We start from the raw sequence: 23280 nt of genomic DNA on the forward strand, positions 1-23280 counted from the left end.
TGTTTCATATCTGAATTCAAATGTGACCCAGTTATGTTCCTAAATATTTCTCTCTCTTCAACACCAGTGGTATAGGTTTGGTAGTCACAAACTTCACCTGCATCTAATGGTAGATACAGTGAATAAAATCCTGAATATTCTTGATACATATACATTCAGAGTGCAGCATCTCCCTATAGTTGTCTCCATAGAAACTAGCATGCTGGATCATGTGGTGCTGTTATCAACAGACCTGATTTATGTGACCTGAACAGCCGGTCTGAGTGAGCGTGTGCCAGTGAGTCTGTGAGAGCATCAGCAGAGAGAAGCGTTTGTACATACCAAACACTCCTCTACACACTGCTCCAGATATTCGTTCAGATTAATCTTTATCTGAGAGCACAGCCTCTCTAATCAGACCAAATGCTCTGGTTTTAGAGTTATAATATTGCGTGAGCATGTGTATATATGTGCCAAATGCACAGGGACACAGTGTAGTCAAAGTGGGCCAGCAAACTTAGACATACATTGCAGCCTTCTTTTTTAATCTATTTATTCATCTGGATTTGATGGCATACTTTGGGCTTGTAGTTTTCATCCCTCATCAAGCGATTTAATCTAAACACAGCTGCTGACCTCCATTTTATAATTCCAATCCAGATTATTTCCCTGGATTCTGTGTGTATCTCAATAGCTGTCTTATGTGTGCATGAGAGAACTGCATCTGTGAAATAAATGTGAATTATTATATATATATATATATATATATATATATATATATATATATATATATATATATATATATATATATATATATATATATATATATATATATATATATTTTTTTTTTTTTATTTTTTTTTTATTTTTTATTTTTTTTCTGAACAAAAAAATAAATATCATACTTTTTTCCCTGATTTACAGAAGACACCCAGTAAAATGTCGTTCAGTGTAACAATCTTGTCAGGCATATTTACATAAAAAATCAATTTATGAAATATTAAAAGACTAATTACTTTCACCCCAAATACTAATGAGTTGTAATTTTACATTTTTAACATTTGCCACTATCCTAGGTTTTGCCCATTTGTCAGTAAGAATTTTTTACTAATTTAAAACACAATAAAATTTAGTATTCTCCATTATTCCTTTTGGTATTTTAATGTGTACATGTCAGAATAAGCATAAAAAATCTGCATAAATATTGTGTTACACTGAATGACAATGTAACATTATTTCAACCAAATTTTGACATTTTATTCTCCAAACACTTATTTGAAACCTTAAAAGTTGACATCTTACTTACATTTAATGTGCTTTTATAGACTCAAAATCACTTTTCTACATTTCTTTTGATGCGAACATCTTAACGTCTTTGACCCACGTGTGTTTTTGTGTTTGTAATCACACTTGTCATCTTCAGATACTCCCTTTGACTTTCCAGTGAGCCAAACCTTTTGTTTATCCCATTTCTAACTTTCATATCTAAAGAATTAATAAACAGTAAAGTAAAGCATTTTGATTGAGATTGTGATGGTGGTATGTCATTCTACCGCAGGCCCTGGATGTCGCTCACTCGGTGCAGCAGACTGGCCGCTTTCTGTCTGTCTTTCCAGCCCTGCTTGGATAGGTAACATGACCAAAATGTCATGACAGATCTCATTTAGTCAACTTTGGACTGAAAAATGGTTGCTCAAAAGCTATATAATTTCAAATGTTTAAAGGGGGCATGAACTGCCTTTGTTTTTTGTTTTGTACCGTTCCTGAGGTCCACCTATAATTTTATCAAGACTTTTACACCAAAAAGCATCATAATTTAGAAGTAATAGGCTATTTTCTTTCTTTGCTCATCAGAATGCTCTGTTTGAAAAAGCTTGGTGGATTGTAGACTCGGAAGTAAACACCCACTGCTACGATTGGCTAACAGTTGTGTATGTTTACAGCCTACAACCTTCATAGATGGATACTGCTGTTATTTAGGTTAAAAACACATAAACACTCAAACAATCTGTAATAACAGACAAAGCAATAGTGAGCACATTATAAAAACAGTTACTCTCATTACATTACTATTGGATCCAATATATTCGGCATAGAGTCATCTTTTTGTTTCAATCTTTCTGAAAATCCTTCATCGAATTGTGTTTTGTTTATAAACGATTCCCTGATAAAATGTGTGTGAAAGGGACCAAGTTCTTACTGACGTGGTCTGGGAAATAAAGTTAATCAAATAAAGTTTATCGTTTGGTTTCTGTGTAGACCTGCGTTTGGCTCTATAGTGATTAACACTACACATGTGAATCGGTGGGCGGGGCTAAACAGGCAGTGATGTAGAAGCAGGCGTTGATCATCTTCTGTGGAGGCGGGGTTTAGCCACACTAGTACGTCATAAAGTGGCACAGAGATTGGCTGTTTTAAGACTAACAAAAATTTTTTGAGTTCTGAAACTTACAGGATGATTTTATAGCACAATGACCTCTTATATCTCAAAAAATCAACGAAAGTTTGATTTCTCAGTTCATGACCCCTTTAATGCTAACAAAAATAGTACATGATAATGTTGCCATTAGATAAAATTAGTTATTTAATATTACTCAGTCAACCAACAAAATGAATTCACTATGTTTATTTGAGCATTTACCCATTTATTTTTTTGGACATGGTTGACAGAATATGTAGCATTCAATATATCGAGGTATCATGCAAATGCCATGGTATACGGTAATCATATATCTAAGTAACACATGGTACTGTGTCATGGTACTTCCACAGTACATTTAAAATCTGACTTTGAATTAAACTGAATTAACTAAACAGCAGTTTGCTTACGTTTGAAATATTTACACTACCATTCAAAGTTATTATTATTATTTTTTTTTTTAAATAAATACTTTTCTTTTAAACTTTCTTTTTATCAAAGAATCCTGAAAAAAAAGCATCACAATTTCCACAAATAGATTAAGCAGAACAACTCTTAATTGTCAACATTGATTTCACTACATTACTCAAATAAGGTTTTGATCAAATAAAGGCAGCCTTGGTGAGCATCTTCTTTCTTTTAGAAACATTCAGTCTTATGGACCTCAGACCTTAACAGTAGTGTATGTTGCTGCATCATTAGAGAGTTTTCTCTTCCTAGATGTAACCATGTCGCATTGGTCACATTTGGTCTCCTTCTGAATGTGTGGCATGGCTTCTAAGTGAGATCATTCTGAACACTGAAACATTTATTCAGGCTTTCCTTCAGAATGGGTGCATAATTTCCTCATCTGCCTTCCAGTAATTGTGTTTTTTTTTTGTGGAGGCTTGTAGATTGGTTGTGTGAGTTTGTCTGTGTGTATGTGATGTTTTATCTTGCAGTGTAATGCAACGATGATTGCTTAGAGAAACAACAGCATCAAAGGAGCACCACTCTGTCTGTTAGTTTAACCATGAACATATCCGGCCTGGGTGTGGACACGCTTGACAGAGCTTGTGTTTGGACACCTGTGTATGTGTGTGTGGTAACTAGTTACGGTCTGTCTCCAGTGGAGTGTTTCGGGGACAGCAATCACAGCGTGTCTCCTGTCACAGTAGACCACCATAAACACCTTTTATCATGAGGCCTAGACGGCATACTGATTACATGCCACTCATGGACTTATCCTGTTCAGTGTTCAAACACACACACAAACAAGCGAATACTCTAAAACTCTGATTGAATGTGAAAGGGGCTCATATGTATGAGTAGTATATATATATATATATATATATATAATTTTTTTTTTTTTCACACATTTCAATATACTTTTAAGAAACATCCATGAAACACTAATAGTAGCTAATCAGATAATAAAATGCAGTTCTGTCCTGTGGCAGATGTGGTAAGGGCACTGTTTAACACTGAGATACAGTTTTTAAATACATTACATTTCACCTCAAAGCACATATTCTCTCACATCACTTTGAAAAAGACGGGCGAAAAAAGACAGCAGCAATCTTTCTATTTCAAGCCTGTGTTTAAAAGATTTTAATTTTTTTTCATTTCTCATTGTTATTTAATCCACGAGTGTACTTATTCTTTGATGAAGATATGAAGAGATTAAAGGCTAATATAAGTACAGGCTCTTGATGCTATATTGCTATATTGACACTTCACCTCGAAACAAACTCCTTTCATTAAGAGTGATACATGATTTCTAGATGATTTGTTTTGTGTAACTTTATTTCCAAAAAAGCTATAAGAAACTATGGTACTGTGAAAGCTGAATCTGAGGGTCAACTCCAATCTAAAGAATATGTGCCAGCAGGGGGCATCAGAGAGACTAGCTGATTCATGAAAGGTGCTTTAAAGGCATAGCCCACCCAAAAATGTGAATTCTCTCATCATTTCACACAAATCTTACATATGTATTCAGCTATATTCAATATTCTGAAGCCACACTGATCATGAACCATGGATTTTTGAATCGTGAATCATTTGTTTTGGTGGTCAAAAATTTATTAAAAATGCTAAAAATCTGATCAATTGTAATTCTGTAAAATATCATTCAATATTTTAAAATATATAAACACTACTGTTAATCAGATTAAATCAAATAAATCTGAATGTACAATTTTTTTTCCTGAATCAAACCAAAAATTTACACTCTTAAAAATTAACAAGACAAAAGCTGTCACTTGGGTGGTTCCCTTTCAAAGATACTCATATGTGTCTTTTAGAGACTTATATGTAAACTCTAGGTATGAAAAGGTGTACCCAGTGACAACTTTTGTTTCCTAATTTAAAAAAAAAAAATTTCTGAGAGTTTATGAATGGTGCTTCAAATGCATTTTCTCTCTACCTTAAAATCCACACCCCTATAGTGATGAAGCAATTTTCACTTTTTGGGTGAACTGTTCCTTTAAGGCCAGCTGTCAAAGCAGTCCACTAGGGAATGGGAGTTATCTGCAGCAATAGCTAATATTCAGATTGTACTCTTCAACTTTTCCTGCTTTTGTGTCTGTTGTGTTTACTTGGCAGATTTGTGTGTGGGATATGTCAAGGTTGCTAAGTAATACAGATTGCATTCAAACAAAGACTAAATTACCATCTAAATTACAGTTCTTGTTAAATGTCATACACATTCCTAGAAGTTTGAGAGAAGCCAACTGAATACCAAATATATCCAGCCTTTATCTGTCTTTATTCTCATGTTTATGCTTTAAATATCTGCTTAAGACATAAGAGAGATTATGGAATTTACATGTGATTTTTCTAATTCTTGTATAATTATTATACATTTTATATCGTCATATATTTGGAGACTACATGGTATATTTTAATATAAATGATAAATATAAATATAATTTATTTGGCTATTTAAGTAAACTGAAAAATGTAAAAGGTGATTAATAATTGTGGAACAGCTTGCAATCATATACATATATACACTTCTGTGTCTTTTGTATAATTGATAGTATATAATGTTTTTTATATTGTATAATGTTTTATAACTTTGCAAAAAAAATGTATTTGGGGTGAAGTATGAAATGCTTTTTATCTAATACCTTCTTAATTGTGGGGAATCCATTGTATGGTTTTCCTTGTCACTAATATACGTTTTTTGTAACCAGCAGTCCCAGCAAACAGGATAAAAAATGGATATTTCTCAACATTTCAGATGTTTTATTGCTCAGTAGGCAGTTTGAGAATCATTATATATATTTTGTTTTACTGTTTTAGCAAGGTGAAAATGTTTGGTAAAGATGATAGATTTTTTTAGTGTTTTTTCTCTGTATGAGAAATCTGTTCTATAAGGATGGTAAACCTTTGACTTCAGTAAGCCAGTAGAAGATGAGACCAAAACACATGCACACACACACACACACACTCTCTCTCTCTCTTTCACTCTCTCTCTCTCTCTAATGCACTCTTAATGTGCTCTCTGGACCTTAGTGCATTATCATCAAGATTCAATCCAGTTTGCACTAGGACTTATTACAAGAAAAGGCGCATGTTGTTTGTGTGACTGAATTTCTTACTTAAAGCTTTTGTTGCAGTGCTTTCCTATAAGTCATGTTTATTTCTTTCTTATGATGAGTGAATGCAGTTTTTTGCTTACTGGTTGAACTGAGGAGAATATGTGATTCTGGACTGTGAAAACATGCTGAACATAATGACCACACTGAACACGCGCTCTTTTACAGTGGACAAGAGCTCCAAGGGGCCCAAAGCTGCAGGGGCAACAGCTGGACGGACACAGCAGCACAGCCCGGCTAGTCAAGGAGGAGTGACGGAGGAAGAGGACGGGAGAGGTCTTCGTCTTCAAAATGAGAAGAAGAGCCAATGCATCCTGCACCTCCGTAAACTCATCGCTGATGGCAATCGCCGCCTGGAGGCTCTCGCCCTGGTTGTGCAGCACATCTTCAGTGAGGTTGGAGAGTTTTACTGCTTTATATTTTTGATTTATTTCTGTGTACATATTTCTTTGTGCAGGTTTTCTCCCCATTAATTTTCTGCTTTACTTTCTTGTAGTGGTGTGATTATATTGATATTGACAGCACATTATTGATCTTTTAGCAAAGTGGTCTCTAACAGAGAGCTACCCAAAGTGGTGTTTTCATATGAGAGTGTTGGAGATAAAGCGTGATTTATAATCATTTAAGAATTTAAGGACAAGCTAAAAACACGGTTTGGAAAATGGATTCATGGTGTACTCGCTTATTATATAAATTTTTCTACATTTTGAACACAAACAAAGTTACGGACCGCAGCTCTGATTGGTTGTTTCTTACCGGGAGCGGATGCATTTCTGCAAATGGCAATAGGACACTGGGAGGAGCCAGAGGAGCTTGATTTTTTTCACAGATTATCTGTCTCAAATAATGACAGGTTTAGCAAATATGTAAAAAATATATATTTTACAAAAGTTACCTACTGCAGCTTTAAATTTCAGTATGTGTAATGAATCAAATTAAAAGTATGGGTTTGGTAACTCACTTCTACAGTCTCTAAAAAACACAAAAAAATAGTAATATTGTGAAATCTTGTTGACATTTTTAATGTCTTTACTGTCACACTTGATCAATTTAATGCATCTTTGCTGAATAAAAGTATAATTTCCTTTAGAAGAAAATAAATCTCACTGACCTCAAACTTTTCCATTGTAGTGTAACATGATTACATGACTTAGATGATGATGTTTGACTGTTTGAATTATCTTCAATCAAGATATCTTTGATCAGTTTTCCTATTAGTCCAATTATATTTGCAGATATCAAATTATTTATTTCATCCTTTCAAAATATAATAGAGTCAGATGCAATTATTAACATCTGAAATGTAATTTTGGATAATCAAGCATACTACAAGGACTTGTCATAGTGTATGTGTCTGCCTGTTTTGTCTACAAAGCTGTGAAGTAGGAAACGCTTTATATGGTGGTACCATGAACCAGCATTTCCAGGTGTGTTGGAACTAAGAGGGCTCCAGGGAAACATCCGCTCACATTCACTCTAGATGTCATGCATGATGTGTGGTGGTCAATAAGCCAAGCTTGACCTGAGCTGTACGTGTGATCGCCATCAGACCCACATGCTACTGGACCTGTTTGGTTCATGTTTCACTTGTGCATTGATCTTCCTCCGTTAATTTGCTTCTTACCTCCAACCATTGTTCTAGAAATTAAATGTGGCTTCAGATCAGCTTCGAGTTAGGCTTAAATACATCCAATTGTATAATTTCAGCTTTGATCACTCTGAAATGTCTGTGGTAAACTTAAAAGAGAATTGTGAATGTGAAGCGTCACAAGTCTACTCTGTGTTTGATTGGGGTGTTTAGTAACACCCTACCATTTTGCATTTTGGTTTCTCTGACGGAGCAAGTATGAGTGTAATCCTGCCCTCATTGGACCTGAGGCAGTAAAATCATCTTATTGAGTCATATACTACATTGTCTGTTGATGTGAGATTAACTGAAGGCGTGAGCTGTCTTTTTTTACTGTCTGCATGATTGGCAGGAATATTTCTCGATTTTGAATGTTGAAATTGAGAGCCAAAAGTGAGCAAGAATATAAGTAACATCCATTCGAATAGAACTGGATTAAGATATTAGATATTCAACAAGAAAATTTGATTCTGATTCTTTCTCCTTCTAGAATTGTTTAGATCATGTCAAAGTCCACCAGAATGGACTGCAGATTGGAGAAAGCTGAAAAAAATAAGGCCTGGTAACGGCTGCCAAAAAGGCGTTTCAGAGAGGGAGAAACACTTTACATTTTGTTGAAAGATTCTGACAACAAACTATTTTTCTCTGGAATAATGTGCACCCATAAATCATGCACAACCCCAGGAATGTGTTTTAGCAAAGTGAAAAAGGTGAATTTTGATTTTATGCTGACTTTAAGCATACTCTATTCTGCCTGAACCCAGCTGTAGGTAAACACTATTAGCTAGCTTTGAAGTTAGGAACTTATATAGGCTTATGTGTGCTAATGTTAATGGGTTACTCAAAGTGCACCCCACACCCACTATAGTAATCTTGACCCCAGGCGTACAATTATACTCTTAACCTTCATTTCTTTCTTTCTTTCTTTCTTTCTTTCTTTCTTTCTTTCTTTCTTTCTTTCTTTCTTTCTTTAATACTTTAAGTCAATAGTTTTTCCATTTTAGCAATCCCATTCCATGCATTCCTCAGTGTCCTATATATAATACAAAATGTGTTATCTTATCTCCATATCTCTAAGTAATAGCAACCCTTCCCCCCATCTTATCCAAACAGCTTAAAAAAACACCTGGGATACTTAACAAATTTTGCACTTCTACTCCAGAAACCAAATACAGTCACATACAGTTCCTTCTAGGACACACAAAACTTTCACTTCCCACTCATGAAAAAAGAGACTTTACTTTGGGGAAAGTTGACAGTTTTAGCTCTTGTGTCACCCAGTGTGATTGATAATGAGCACAGAAGAGGTGGGATGTTGCTGTGAGGAATACACCAGCTGCTACTGAGCCCCAGGGGGCGGGATTTGGAGAAGGGGTGTGGTTTATTTCCCCACCTCACAGCTGTTTGGCTGATGACAGTAGGGCAATGTTTCCCTGTACCCACCTACCACTTTGAACTTTACCATATTTCATAGAATATAGTTACATGTCATATTTGAGACTGTTTTTAATTAAATATCACCATTTAATTGTCCACCAATAAGTTATTTTTCAAGTAAAACTAGTAAAAATCATAGCTGGAATCATCAAATGGATTCAAGCCCATGGAAATTGGTTATTCATATTTGTTTGAACTGCCATCAAAACTATTGCATTTGCATTTGAGTAAAATCTAACTTTTAAGCTAATACTTCATTACTTTTTAACTGAATGATATATATATATATATATATATATTTGATCTTTTTTTTTTTTTACCGGTACTCATTTGTCCCAATCCTTCATGTATTTTCCTCCCCCCTTTATAGTGAACAGCATTGCAGACCTGTGGTTTTCTGCCATGTAATGGTTTGCATGTTGACCATACTATTAAATAAACACTAATACACCAAAGCACAATCTCATTTATAGAACAGTCATGTTATGTAACTCTGATATCACCTTTTGGACTTTCTTCTTTCCATGTTCCCTGGTAAAATGTGATTCATCTTATACTTTGGTCTCAGTATATCATGAAAGTATGAATCAAATTGTTTGACCATGGAAACCAATTTTTTTTTTTTCCACCTACTCAATCCTTCAGCATTCATCTTTCCATTTTCTCTCATCTGAGTTTCCACTCCCTCTCTCTTAGGAGGAATAGGGGGGCAGGTCTTGTGATAGGGAGGGGATTGTTTCTAATGTAGCATGCCTGGAGACTGATGCTGACAGACCAGTTTTTAGAGTAGAGAAGGAGAAAAGTAGTTGAAGATTGGGTTGTGTGACTGGTAGGGGAGAGGAGAGAGTGGGAGCGGGGCTTTGAGGTGAAGATGGGCTCCTCCGGGAGCAAACCTGGCTTGAAGAAGCTTCCTGGCTCCAAGAAGAATCAAAAGGTGCAGTTTAGTTCCTCTTCTTTTTGAATGCTCATTTTGTAACTACTGTTACTGGCAGATTTACTACTTGCTTCTCTGTTTCTCAGTAGCTCCTTTTTCAATGTCTAATTATTGTTTGATTGTTAACTTCCTGTTCCTCAACCAAACCATTGTTAAGCTTGTTAGGTGATTCATTATGGTTTGTGATGAAAGTCCTATTTGATTATGTGTTGTACATACAGTATGTGATTAGGATTAAAGTAATGCATTTTGTTAGTTATTTTTCATGGTTCAAACTCCAGTTGACTTTTTCCCTGAAGTTTTGAGTCTTTAGGTGTGTGTTTTGTTCATGCAAAGTGTGTTTTTGTACAGTTCAGTGGTGTAAACCCCTGTCCTCTTATTGCAGGTCATGAAACTGAGTGTATGTGAATACAATAATCATAACAGGGAGCATGATTCCTGTATGTACATGAGATTTGTGGGTCAGCCTGTTATGTTAAGTTTGTCTATCACATGTATGACAGTCTTTATCATAGAACATTGTAATCTCTCCCAGGCCGTGTGATCTTGTAGAGGTTACTGTAACATGCCACTTAATCAGAGACACACACATGCTTCTTTCCTGGAACTTTTACATCAGCCTCACACTGACCCTTGATCAAGCCTGCTGATCAGAAACTGATTGAGATGGTTCTTATCCAACAACAGCAATCCATTCTGCCAATACTGACAGTGTCTAGCTGAGAGTCACACATAATACATCATTGCAAATGCTTGGGAACTCTAGGGTGTTTTATTCATAGCTACAATCAAATGTAATGTGCTGGCTCTTTAAAGTATGATGAATAGGTTGAATTAAAGCACATGTGGAAATTTTTCAAGGTTTTGGGGAAATTCTAATGAATTTCCTGCATTTCAGTTGTTTTCAAGCTGTGCACCATTGAAGCTCCATGAGCAGATTTCAGGTGGTTGGCTGATTAAAGAACATGTGTCTAAAGAAATAATTTGAATAGACAAAGAAGTAACAAAAATTAATACAATTACTGATTAATCAATTCATAACGTGAAGTTCACAGTAATTTGTGATTAAAATGTGTTTAATACGATGTGTTTAACAAACAGTCGGCTCATTAAGCTCATTGGCTGAGTAGAATCTAATGTCAATAAAATAAGATTTTTTAAAAGGAGGGCATTTGTTTTATATTATTTGCTCCCCCAGCAGTGATTATTTTACCATCTTATGTAATTATATACTATTATAGTATTTATCATTATTTTAAGATGGCTTTTATTTTGATTTACATTTTACTTTAATTTTGAGTAAATTTATTGTGTTTTACCCTCTTTTTTTATAGGTTCTTTTAATATATATATATATATATATATATATATATATATATATATATATACTTTTTATTTTTTTTATTTTTAGTGCTTCAACTTTAGTATTTCAAAAGTTCTGTCCTAAGTTGTTCATCTATTTTATTTTATCTATTTCAGAAAAAGTTGAGTTAAAATAAAGCTTTTGTTTAGTTTTAGTTAAAAACCTTGGTTTGTATTCCTTCATTTTTGTTTTCCAGATAAAAAATTTTTGGACACCTGAAAACATTTTAATACTATATATTTAAAATTAAACATTAGTTTTTGTATTAAGCATTTCTATTATACAAAAAATTTTATTGTAATTTTAATCTTATACTATATATTATTTTACCTATATATTATTATTGCCAGTTATCCTTTTAATTTACTTTTTTTTTTTTTTTTATCATGTTGACTGATTTTTGGTTTTGTTTCTTCTGTCATTTGAAATAGCGTGAGGCGGCAATCAAACAGAGGGAAGAATTTTGCATCCAAATCAACAAACTGCAAGAGCAATTGGGTAAGCATACACAGTGGCTTGGTTATTATGTATGTACCTTCTCATGGCTCACAGACCGTGTGCTTTCCTCTTGGTTACATAGCTGTCATTTAACAGGTGCTTTTATTCAGAGTGACTAGAAACACTAATTGTAGGGAAAGCCTCTGTGAGAAACCTTGGGATAACAGTCTTGCTCAAGGGCACAATTCTGATGAAATAGGTCTGTGTGAATAGTTTCTGGGTCACACCTACTTAGAACCACAGAATGAGTTTTAGCATTTTTTTTTCTCATAGATAATTTTAGGCTGCAAAAATTAGCTGAATTTAGGCACCAGAATATCACCTTAGCTACAAATTTTTAATGCACTAATACATGGTACAACATCCTGATATTGTACCAAAAAGCGATACTCAATTTATTATAATATATATTTAGTAATTATTTTTGTCTATGTTATTAACACCATTTAGCATGTGTTTTAAGCTATACTGCCTTGCGTGATTATATGTGTGTGTGTCTTTGTGATGATGTTATTCCCTACATTCCAGAGGGAGGTTGTTTCGTGTTTTATCCTGTTGAGTGCTCTGTTCTGATGAGCATCATATTGATGAAACTGAACAGCACATCGTTTGGGAAACCGATGATATCAACCACACGGCAATCACACTCTACCTGTTTTATTATTGCCTGTAGACATTTGACAGCCTTTCATCGTGTTTGGAGTTGGAACAAAATATGACTCGTCCTCGATGCGTTTGTACGTTGAACACAAATACACACGCATTCTTGGCAAGCCCGGACACACACATTTCTAATGTTGTAGAATGAAAAAGATGTGCAGCTTGTTATGTTTAATTCGTCTGGCCTCACTGTCATGGTCTTTGGCTTCGGGACAAGTGTGAAGGATGTGTGTGGCGTATGAGGAATGTTTCACTCACGCAAGTCAGAAGATGCAGCTGGCCAAATGACAGTCACTGCCCTTTACCTCACAGAACTCAACAAAATAGCTGTCCTGAGGTATCAAAAACAGAATTATTCTGCTAACACATTTCAGAAGAATCCTATCGGTACTCTGCAGATTTTAAATGTACTGTTGGTTCAGTTCTTCAGAATAGAATTCTTCCTCCAGTATGTTCTAGATTCAGATTTTGCGGAATTAAATAGCTCATTAAAACTAATTCCATTCTAGATAATATTGATCCTTTAGAATTGAATGTAAATCTGGTTTTAAACAGTATAATTTATATGAGATTATAGAATTTATGAATTTATCAATATATTGAATATAGTTTTTGTGTTTGTTTTAAGTTTTTATTTTAGTTTTTGTGTTTTTTGTTTTTATTTATTTTTTAACTTTAATGTGTTTTTAGTCATTTCAATATTTAACTTAAATTTTTTTATTTCAGTTAGTTGTCAAGGATGCATTTATATTTATTTATTTATTTTTCCTAGAATTGTCTCTAGATTTTTTTTCCAGCTTTATTTTAGTTAACTGTTTCAGTTATTTCAGTTTAGTTTGAAAATGAACTGTTGTTTAAATTTTACGTTCTGGGTTATGTTCTAATTTTGTATTTTATTTTTAGTGAATTGAACCACTGGTTCATTCTAGATTGTGTTAGATTCTACTGGCTCTTTAGAGAAGTACATTGTAGGTTCTTTTCTGGACTTTACTGACTCTTTAGAAAATTGACGAAGTGCATTCTAGATTGAAATAAAAATGACATTCTGGATTAATTATTATAAAAATAAAAAAAAATCATTTACTATACAATAATTCTATCAAGATCAGATTCAAGTTTGTGTCCAGATCAGGCTATTTTAAGTCCCAGACCAAGACCTGTCTAAAACGTATTGTAGTGAACTTTAAGATAGAAGGCACAATTTATTCCAGCAATACCATGTTAGATAAAGAGTAGTTGGAGCCAAGATGTAGATCCAGACCAAGTACCAAGACAAAGCCAAGTGTGTGTCGTCTTGAGAGTTTCACAATGTCAAGAGTCATCTCCTTCCTAACGTGCTCCTCTCATTCGCTTAATTCCCAGGTAACTCTGTCTCGTGTTGTGAGCAGTTGGAGAGAGAGAAGGAAGAGGTGCGTGCATCTTTAGAGGCATTGTTTCAGAAACTACAGGAGCAGCATCAGAAAGAACTACAGCAGCTGGAGGAAAGACTGAAGGACTTCTACTCTGCAGAATGGGACAAGACCCACGTGGCCTATCAAAGGGAGGCGGATAAATGCAGGGCCTTCATGCAGCAGCAGGTAGGATCTCACCTGGACTTCCTCTGCTTACGTCACACAGAAAACACAACGTGTAATGTAATCATGTTAAACTGTGCAAATCACACAGCTCTAATCACACAATATTATGTCTGGTTTATTGTGTCTGCATTTGTTTGTTTTTTTAAGTTCATCGTGAATGACTCTGAATAAATGGCATCAGTTACTGAATACATATTTTTGCATAATGCTCTGCAATACCAACCAGTTCAACTGCAAAAAAGCAGGTTTAGTGTTTCTGTTCTTATATGATGATGAGTATGGTTTCCACTAACAGGTGGAGGATGCGAGGAACAAACAAGAAGCACTGAGGAGCCAACAGGAAGTGGCACACACTCAGCAGATATCAACACTGAAACAGGAACATGAGACGTCACTTGCAGGTCATTTCACTGCAGACATCAATAGACCTTTTGTTTATCCTTTCAGTTATATACTATATTTTGAATTTGATCTAATCTTTATGTCAGACGAGGAAAATCACATTTTTTTTTTATTTTTCAGAGCTCAGGAAGATTCATGAATTGGACATGCAAGACCTTGATAAAACACTCAAAGAGTCTGAAGCCATGCTCAATGTATGCATCACCGTCTAACTTAAATATGAGTCAACTCACTTTTTAGCTTGTTTCGCATTTTTATTTACTTCATTTGTAAATTTAAAATGTTTAGTAATTGTTTATTTAATCACTGTTCCCTCCCCTACAGGAGGAAATTCAGTCTTTGACAGCAGAAAACGAGGCTTTGAAAGAAAGAATCAGAGAAGAGGAGGAATGGAGAAGAGCTCTGGCAGACAAAAGCCTGGTAAAATTTGCAAGACTTTTGCAATGTTATGTATTATTCTCAGTATAAACACAGGGCACGTTAACAGTTAGTGTTATTGAATTTAAATCCTTTTTTTCACTGATTTTATCTATGTACTTTGTATGACAGGCCCAAAACTACTGGAAATATATTATTATAATTAATCATATCTTGACTTGGCTTTTATTGTCCGATTTTTGGTTTTCATTTTTAATTTAAGTAATTTTTTTTTCTACTTGGCTTAAGTTCATTTTAATTTTAGTAATTTTAAATACTTCAGTTTATTTTATTTCACGTAGTTTACAAGGCATTTCTATTTTTTGTTCAAGTTTTTCATCTATTATTTATATTTTATTGTAATTCAGCTTTATTTAAATGAACAAAAATGACTTCAAAATAACAACGCTGACACCAGGAACTGCTTTCTAATACAGTCCATCAGAAATGTTTACATTTGCGTAGTTCTTTTGCAAAGTGGGACGTCTGATTAACCATCCTGACCATGTAAAGTTAGTTACATGCTAAGCCTGTGACCCACAGAGATGCTCTGTGGACGTCTTTGTAGTCCCAGATGGCGTGAAACACAAACTGAGCACCTGTTTCTCTGTGTGCAGAAGGACGCCCACACGCTGTATTTGGAACAGGAGCTAGAGAGTCTCCGAGCCGTGCTGGAAATAAAGACCAACCAGATACACCAGCAAGACAAGAAACTCATGCAGATGGACAAACTGGTGAGAATATGCACAGATATAATACATAAATATGCCTTAGATGCCCCAGTAGCCTCTTCATGCCATCGTGAGCCCATGACATTCTGGTTAGATTTGCCTGTGTCACTGTGTCTATAATTAGCCTTCGCCTTCATGACAAGTAGCTTCATTTTATTATTATTGCATAATGTGAAACGCAAAAGAATTCATAAAATTAATGTCATTTATTTCCAGAATCACACTGGACACAACTGGCTTTCATTGTATGCACAAAAAATGCTGAGAAATTAAAAATAATTCTGCATAAAAATATTTTTTTGTGTGAACTATCCCTTTTAGTACTGTAGTCCTGTTGTAACTTGACACATTTAAACTCAAGTTACAACAGAAATCTAGAACGACAAAAAATATATATATATTCAACTTAACTTTGGGTTTACCACAGATATGAGGTGGTTTTGATAAATAAATAAAAGTTTTTTATAATTGCTCACAGGTTGACGATAATTTGAAACTAGAAGAGTGTTTAAAGAAAGTCCAGCAGGAGAACGAGGACTACAAGGCTAGGATGGACAAACATGCTGCACTTTCAAAGTAAGTCGAGTTTAATTTGTTATCTGTGATCCAGATCCAGATCCATGTTTCTAATATTAGCGTATTAAATTATCAAAGCAGATTTCAATCTTGTTTTTTTCCCTGTTTGACTGTAGGCAGCTCTCCACAGAGCAGGCCATGCTTCAGCAGACCCTACAGAAAGAGTCAAAGGTCAACAAACGGCTATCTATGGAGAACGAGGAGTTGCTGTGGAAACTACACAACGGGGACCTTTGCAGCCCTCGACGTCTCTCCCCCTCGCCCCCCTTCCACTCGCCCCAAATCTCTGCCTCCTTCTCCACAACTCCAGTATCACCCAGATAACATCTGAACTCTGACCACACTCACCCAGAGGCACCTATGGACCTTTTGACCATTTCTATTCCTATAATAGGACTTGTACAGTTTGTAAAGACTTGTAAAGTTTATAAATGTTCCCTCTACAGTGAAAGACAATGATGCACAGTTGCACTTCTTGATCAAGGAATTGCCTTGTTTAGTTACATGATTATTTGTTATTTAATGTCGGTCTCTCCCTCACTTTTTTTTTTCCTTTAATCTCAAACATATACCGAATTTTCTCTGAGGAGGGAACATACCTCAGGGATTGTACAAAGAGTATCTCTTCCTTGGACTGCCATTTTCTGTTACTTTTATCCTTTTTTATTAAAATGGTCTGTGCATAGTAAGTAAAAGATGTAAAGCTGTCCTTTTGTTTGTATGTTCACGATAACAATATATGATATGTGCAAAAAGGATGGAAAACAGAAGCCCTCTTTTCACTTAGATTGACTTTTATTGATTGTTTAGAGCATTTATAAAGAAAAGAAAAAAGTAAATTCAGGAAAGAAGCTTAAATCTCAAGCTCACTGTGTAAATGGAGCGCATATACAGTAGATCCAGATCTCTGCTCCTAATATTGTGGAATGTATTAACTTCTCTCCCAAACTGTGTCCAGTGGCCCTCACATCCAGGACGCTTTAGGTGTGAGTGTGTCCTCAACCGCAGTGCCCTTCTTTGCTTTATGTTATTTTTTAAGGTTTATCCTATTTTGAACTGTTTATTTTGATACAAACACAAATAATAAATTAATAAACAGTTTTATTTAAAATAAACACAAGTTTAAGTTTAGAATTTGTTTTAATAGGTACTACAGATATACCGTACATTAGACATACACAGAGAAAATGTAAGTAAAATTATGGCAAAAAGATGTTTTTGAATCTATGTTATGAATTTAGCCTTCCACTCATCAGTTTTATCTTACAGTTTGACCAAGATAGCATGGGGGGTTATACTTTCTATATAATTCTTATATAGAAATATTATCATTGTTCTTTTTTTTTTACAACCCCCTTAGTAAAAAAAAAAAAAAAAAAAATAGAATGTTTTCCTTTTTTTCATACTTTCATACTGTTGTGGTTTTTGTAAATGCAGTAAGCCAATCGGAACCAAAACATTGGAAAAAAAAAGAAGGAGAAAGAAAGTCATACAGGTTTAAACCAACATGAGGATGAGTAAATTATGACAGACTTCATTTGGAGTGGACTTTCACTTCAGCCTTCTCTGACGCCTTGTGGTTAAACATTTTCATTGCAATGGAACGACAAATCATACAAGAGCGACATCTAATGGACATAATTGGAAATGCGAAGTGTTGTATATGCGTTTGGAGAATCCTGATTACAAACAAAAATATATATTTTATATATTATATAAAAATAGTCTTTATTTTCAAATTTTAGCAAGTCTAAAAGTGCAAGTGGTTAGGAGTTGAAGACACATAATTTAATTTAGCTATTTTTCTATATTTTTATAATTCTTATGTCCATTTTTTTTACAGTACGAAGACTGCAAAACTATCTGCAAGTAGAAACATTTTTTTTATGAATTACAAAGTAATTGAAATCAACTGGAGACTGCTTTAAAACTTTGAGGTGTTACAAGACATTTACATTTAGATACCATAATGACACATTCTTTTCCATTCAGTTAATTAATTACATTTAATTACTTTAATTACATTAATTACAAGTCTTACGTTTACTTTCATAAAACCAGCAGTAACCCTGTTATTACTAATCACATATAGTAACTTTCAAGCTATAGAGTTTACATATTTCTTACGGTGCGTTTAAAGAGCTTGATAGTGCAGGAATGACAGATTATATAGGGCATGTATGTGCATGTTAGAGCAGATGCATACGTGTACATATGTATGTGTGCATGTGTCAATATTCATATGGCCACTGCTCACAGACTGCATTAGATTTAAAGTATCTGCTTATTGCACTGAGAAAATGCATGTATTCTTCTCGCTGCATGATATCAACAGCCTACTCTGGGTCAGTAAAATATTTTGCTTTATATTGAGTGGTTGTGCAAACTACCCAAAGTTCAACTATTTCAGTAAACATGTTTAACAATAAAAATCTATAAAGATACCTTTTCAAAAAAGGATATCATTCACACTGGTAAAGGTCTAAGTAACCAAATCAAAGATTTAATGTTTCTAAACTTAAGCCTAGAATCATGGTAACACCATATTTAACAGTATGCTTATTACATGTTACATATAGGCCTACTTAATATAGTACTGACAGTAAATTATGCATTATTACAAGCAATTAATCCTAAATCAAACCATAGCCCTATAGTAAGCACATTCACTTTGTAATTTTGTTCTCATTATCCAAGTGACACTGTGCTGCAAAACTACAAGGATACTAAAAGGATTATTAGGATTCACTCATCACCATGATTCCATCAATGGCATTCTGAAACTGCGGTTCTAAAACTGCTGGTACTGCGGATCTATATTGGCATTTCACTGCATCTGTACTTTTAAGACACTGCGCACAACTTCTCCAAGTGTTCCAAATGCTTCCGATAAGTGAAATAGTGCCACTCATGTACGGCTTCAGTTTGTAAACTAACTTAGCTAGGGTATCATATTAAAATATATTGTACAGCTTTTAATGTCAAAATATACAATAAAAAGAAGAGAATCCACATTAAATGATAGTTTAATGAAAATGAGAGCTGTATCCATCCGCCTGTTTGCTTGGATATGGGGTAAAGATGGCCGCGACTGGAGATGCGGTTACTCCGAGTGGAAACTACACTACGCATTGACACTTTATCTGGGATTTGAATAAACTTCATATGGGAATTGTTTTCATGTTCCAGTTATAGACCGTATCCACGTTCAAGGTAAGTTTCCTGGCTACTCGGTAAAACAGCTTGCTGGCTGTGCTCGTGCAGTTGTTTCTCTCTCAACTTCTGTTAGCTTGCTAGCTCCCTCACTATAAACATTCAAAGTTATTTCAACAAATATTAACCTATTTCATATCCCAGAGGGAATTACCACTAAATTATGAAAGTTTTGCATTCATTTGATTATTTTTGACACCATTTTAAATCTGGAGAGCTCGAAGGTTGAAGAAATTGTTCGTACTATGTGAGAGTGATGCAGCGAACAGATGCCTTTGTGTCAGGTGGACAAGTTTAGGAACACCAAGCCCGTATGTTAAAATAAAATAACAGACTATTGAACTAATGTGGTATTTAGCTTGTAATATCTTTTCTTTATTATAAATTTATTAACCAGGCTTTATATATTTGGCTATGTTGTTGTGACTGTGCCGGGGTTTGTTTCTGAGCCGGGAGTTTTCGCGGGGAGCTAGATTTCGGTGGCTCGTGTCTGCTCGTGCCAGAGGTTACCATGGTGACGCACCAAAAAACCTTCACGCGCCTCATAAGTTTCCGTCAGTTACCACGCTCTAGGATGTTATGGCCGTGACAGAGATGTACGCGGTTTATGACAACTAACCATTAGTTTATAATATCTTAAACTAATCTCAACGTATTCAGCACGGTTTAATCTGCACAGGTGAAAGCACCTTTGTGAGAGAGAAGCGAGTGTTGACAGTTAACCGGGAAGCTGATTGGGTTGAGCGGGTTAACCGTTTTAACGGAACCTCCTCTCTCCAACGAGCAGTTTAAGATCAATACAAGACCTAGGTTCACATTTCTCGAAGAACAAAGCGCACAGACTTCAGCTTTGAAAAGTAAGTTCTATTTAGATTACAGTTTCAAATTAGACCGTCGTGTTTTTGGAAATGAACCGAATGGTCCCTTAGACGTGTTAAACGTTAACTTACTTGGTTCGTTTTATACCTCAGGCCTAGGAGAATCATGCAAGTGGACTAGTAGCATATAGCAAAATACCATCGTATTACCATTACTACACCATGGTATTGGCACAATACTTTTTAAGGACATTATAAGAATTTGTAATACTGTGGGGAACGTTTATAATTACCTCATGTTACAGTTCATTCAGTTTAATGTTGTCATGCTCAGTGTGGGGTGTTAAATGTTGCCTGGCAGCTGGTCAAAACAAACCTCAGCCCCTTAAATGGGACTGTCACAAGAAGCTGTGTGGCCATAAGGTGCTTGAGTCGAAATTAACTTTTTTACTTGGTAGAACTGGTGCTCCCAACGTCAAGAAGTTAGGAGCACCAACAAATATTTAGGAACATCCACTGAATATTATAGAGCATCACAACTGCCAATTGAGCGGAAGGACTGGTAACATCCTCATGATAATTAAAAGCTTTAACCTGATCCTGATTTTTTTGTCACACACTTGGCCTGTCAATTCTTTTTAGTGATGCATCCATCTTTAGTGGCCAATTCAGATCACTAATGTTTTAGAAGCAAGTAAGCTGATTCTGATAGCTTAAAAAAAAATAATAATAAAAAACATGTAAATGAACAAGATATTTATTTTATCTATTACAGTCCTAACAATTCGTAGGGATGCACAGAATATTCGGCAACCAAATTTATTCGCAAATAAGCAAAATAAGGCAGAATAATATGCCTTAATATAATACTAACTAACGACTAACGCAATCAAATAGACGCACGCTCTAATGCAGCAAATGTGTCGGCAGTGTGAAAGTATTTAAAACTATCAGATAAAGATGCAGAAATCATTATAAGCACGAAGCACCGACAGCGAGAGACCGTTTAGTGTTGCATTACATGTCCCCAATTAGAAGAAGAGGTCGCTAATGCTGGTTGTTAGGAAAACCCATGTTCTGTATTCGGCCTTTGGACCAGTATTTAATTTTGTGCGGCTTCGGGCCAAAAATGTTCATTTTGGTGCATCACTATTAAATTGGTTATGTAACATTAGAATGGTGGAGCTATCAGCACACAGCAGACACATACCTTGTAGTAATTCGCAAACGTTTAGCAAGGAAATTAAGACCGGTTACGCCACAACAATTATGTGCAAATTGTCGCAAAATGCTCCCAAATATATTTTGGGGTTACACGGATTATATTTTGGGAGCATATGCAACTAAAGCGGTCGCACCTTCGAGCTCTGCCGTGTATATGACTTTGAATAAGGGTTGTGCATTTCTTTCGGTTAGGTCTGTGTAAGTGCTGATTTGGTTGTTTTCTGCAGGTTCTGATAGTTTATGATGGCGACGGGCGGAACGCCGTTTGAAGATGGCACAGATGAGCAGGAGCTGCACAACTGGACCACCTCCAATGGAAGCTTAGATGACCGACTCAATAATATGGTATGAATCAATCGCACTGATTAGGGCTGTGCAAAAAATCAAATGCGATTTTCATGTACATCTAATCAGTAAAGATGCTCCTGTAATTAGAAGTATATCTCCAGCACGTGTGTTCACATCAGGGTTGCCAGGTTTTCACAACAAATCCTGCCCAGTTGCTTCTCAAAACTACTACAACTGACTTCAGACACAGACTTAGATGAAATCAACTGAAATAAAATACATGAAATCTCTCAAGATCTGATTAACCTGTACCTAGGTGTAGGTTGTTATACTTTATATTGGTGATGATAATTATTCATTATCAACCAACTTGCATGTGGTTTTCAGTCTTGTCAATGATAAATTTTCACTCTATGATGGTTAAGCTGTGCAATTAATCCGCGAATCACATTTGTCAAGGGCCTGGAAGCAGCTGGCCCGTACAGTTAATGAATAACAAATCAACTGAAGTTAATGAATATCAAATCAACTACGACAGCCTACACGCGCACGCTCTCTCTCTGTCTCTCTCGCGCGCGCTTTCTCTCTGTCTCTCTCGCTTTCTCACTCTGTCTCTCTCGCACTCTCTCACTCTGTCTCTCTCGCGCTCTCTCTCTGCCGTGTTAAACTTGCATGTGGTTTTCGGTCCTGTCAATGATAAAATTTCACTCTGTGATGGTTAAGCTGTGCAATTAATCCGCGAATCACATTTGTCAAGGGCCGGGAAGCAGCTGGCCCGTACAGTTAATGAATAACAAATCAACTACGACAGCCTACATCGCACATCCTGCGATGTGACTATCGTGGATTCGTACATCGCGATATCGATGCTTAAACGACACATCGTGCAGCCCTAGTCTAGTTTACAGTCCAGAAGTGGACTAGTGAGTCAGTAGTTTTCCTAATTGGGCATTAAGTCCAGATTTTAGGACTCTTCATACTCTGTATGTAGGCACTCCCTATGTGAGAGCTGTTGTGCAGTTGATTGATTAATTAAGCTTTAACAAAACCTTATTAAACTGTGCTATCATTTTATGGTTTGTAAATGTTGATTTGCCATTCTCTCAGGATTGGGGAGTGCAGCAGAAGAAGGCCAACCGCTCCTCTGAGAAGAACAGGAAGAAGTTTTCTGCTATGTCAGAGAGCCGGCTAACCAATGACATTTCTCCAGAGTCCACTCCTGGAGCAGGACGACGGAGGGCACGTACACCCCATTCCTTCCCTCATGTGAAGTACAGCACTCAAATGTCTGTGCCTGACCAGGCTGAGCTCGATAGACTCCGGCAGGTCATAAACTTCACCGATCTGGATGAGGTGAGTCGTGCTTTATAATCAGGATTAGGTTTTTAACACGCTTCATTTGACTTGCGTTATCTGACTGAAGATTTAAACTTGTTACTGTCTCAAGGCTGAAAGTGCATGGATTTAGGAAATGGTTCTGAAGCAAATCCTCAGAAGCTAGCCCTTTACACTCAAATAGTCACTAACAAATAGATC

General features: G+C 35.6%; 2 protein-coding genes across 11 annotated transcripts in view; both read left to right on the top strand.

Moving 5' to 3' along the window:
• LOC113107406 (microtubule-associated tumor suppressor 1 homolog) overlaps positions 1-17316 on the top strand; it is a 38820-nt gene extending 21504 nt beyond the window's left edge. Inside the window, exons 7-15 of the mRNA XM_026269902.1 lie at positions 6148-6374; positions 11772-11838; positions 13861-14075; positions 14371-14476; positions 14598-14671; positions 14802-14897; positions 15512-15628; positions 16104-16201; positions 16318-17316. Of these exons, the coding sequence (XP_026125687.1) occupies positions 6148-6374; positions 11772-11838; positions 13861-14075; positions 14371-14476; positions 14598-14671; positions 14802-14897; positions 15512-15628; positions 16104-16201; positions 16318-16525 (1208 nt within the window). The 3' untranslated portion in view covers positions 16526-17316. The remainder of the gene's footprint in view (positions 1-6147; positions 6375-11771; positions 11839-13860; positions 14076-14370; positions 14477-14597; positions 14672-14801; positions 14898-15511; positions 15629-16103; positions 16202-16317) is intronic.
• A 1942-nt stretch (positions 17317-19258) lies between these two features.
• The window catches only part of LOC113107416 (pericentriolar material 1 protein-like), a 30391-nt gene continuing 26369 nt past the window's right edge, over positions 19259-23280 (top strand). For 9 of the 10 annotated variants that reach the window (XM_026269912.1, XM_026269978.1, XM_026269958.1 and 6 more), the window contains exons 1-3: positions 19259-19414; positions 21684-21801; positions 22852-23097. In XM_026269912.1, coding sequence (XP_026125697.1) covers positions 21697-21801; positions 22852-23097 — 351 coding nt within the window. In that variant the 5' untranslated portion in view covers positions 19259-19414; positions 21684-21696. Of the gene's footprint in view, positions 19415-20007; positions 20272-21683; positions 21802-22851; positions 23098-23280 lie in introns of those variants that run through there. The other variant, XM_026269919.1, reaches the window with a different exon arrangement.

Source organism: Carassius auratus, chromosome 1 (genome assembly GCF_003368295.1).
Source record: "Carassius auratus strain Wakin chromosome 1, ASM336829v1, whole genome shotgun sequence".
NCBI lineage: Eukaryota > Metazoa > Chordata > Actinopteri > Cypriniformes > Cyprinidae > Carassius > Carassius auratus.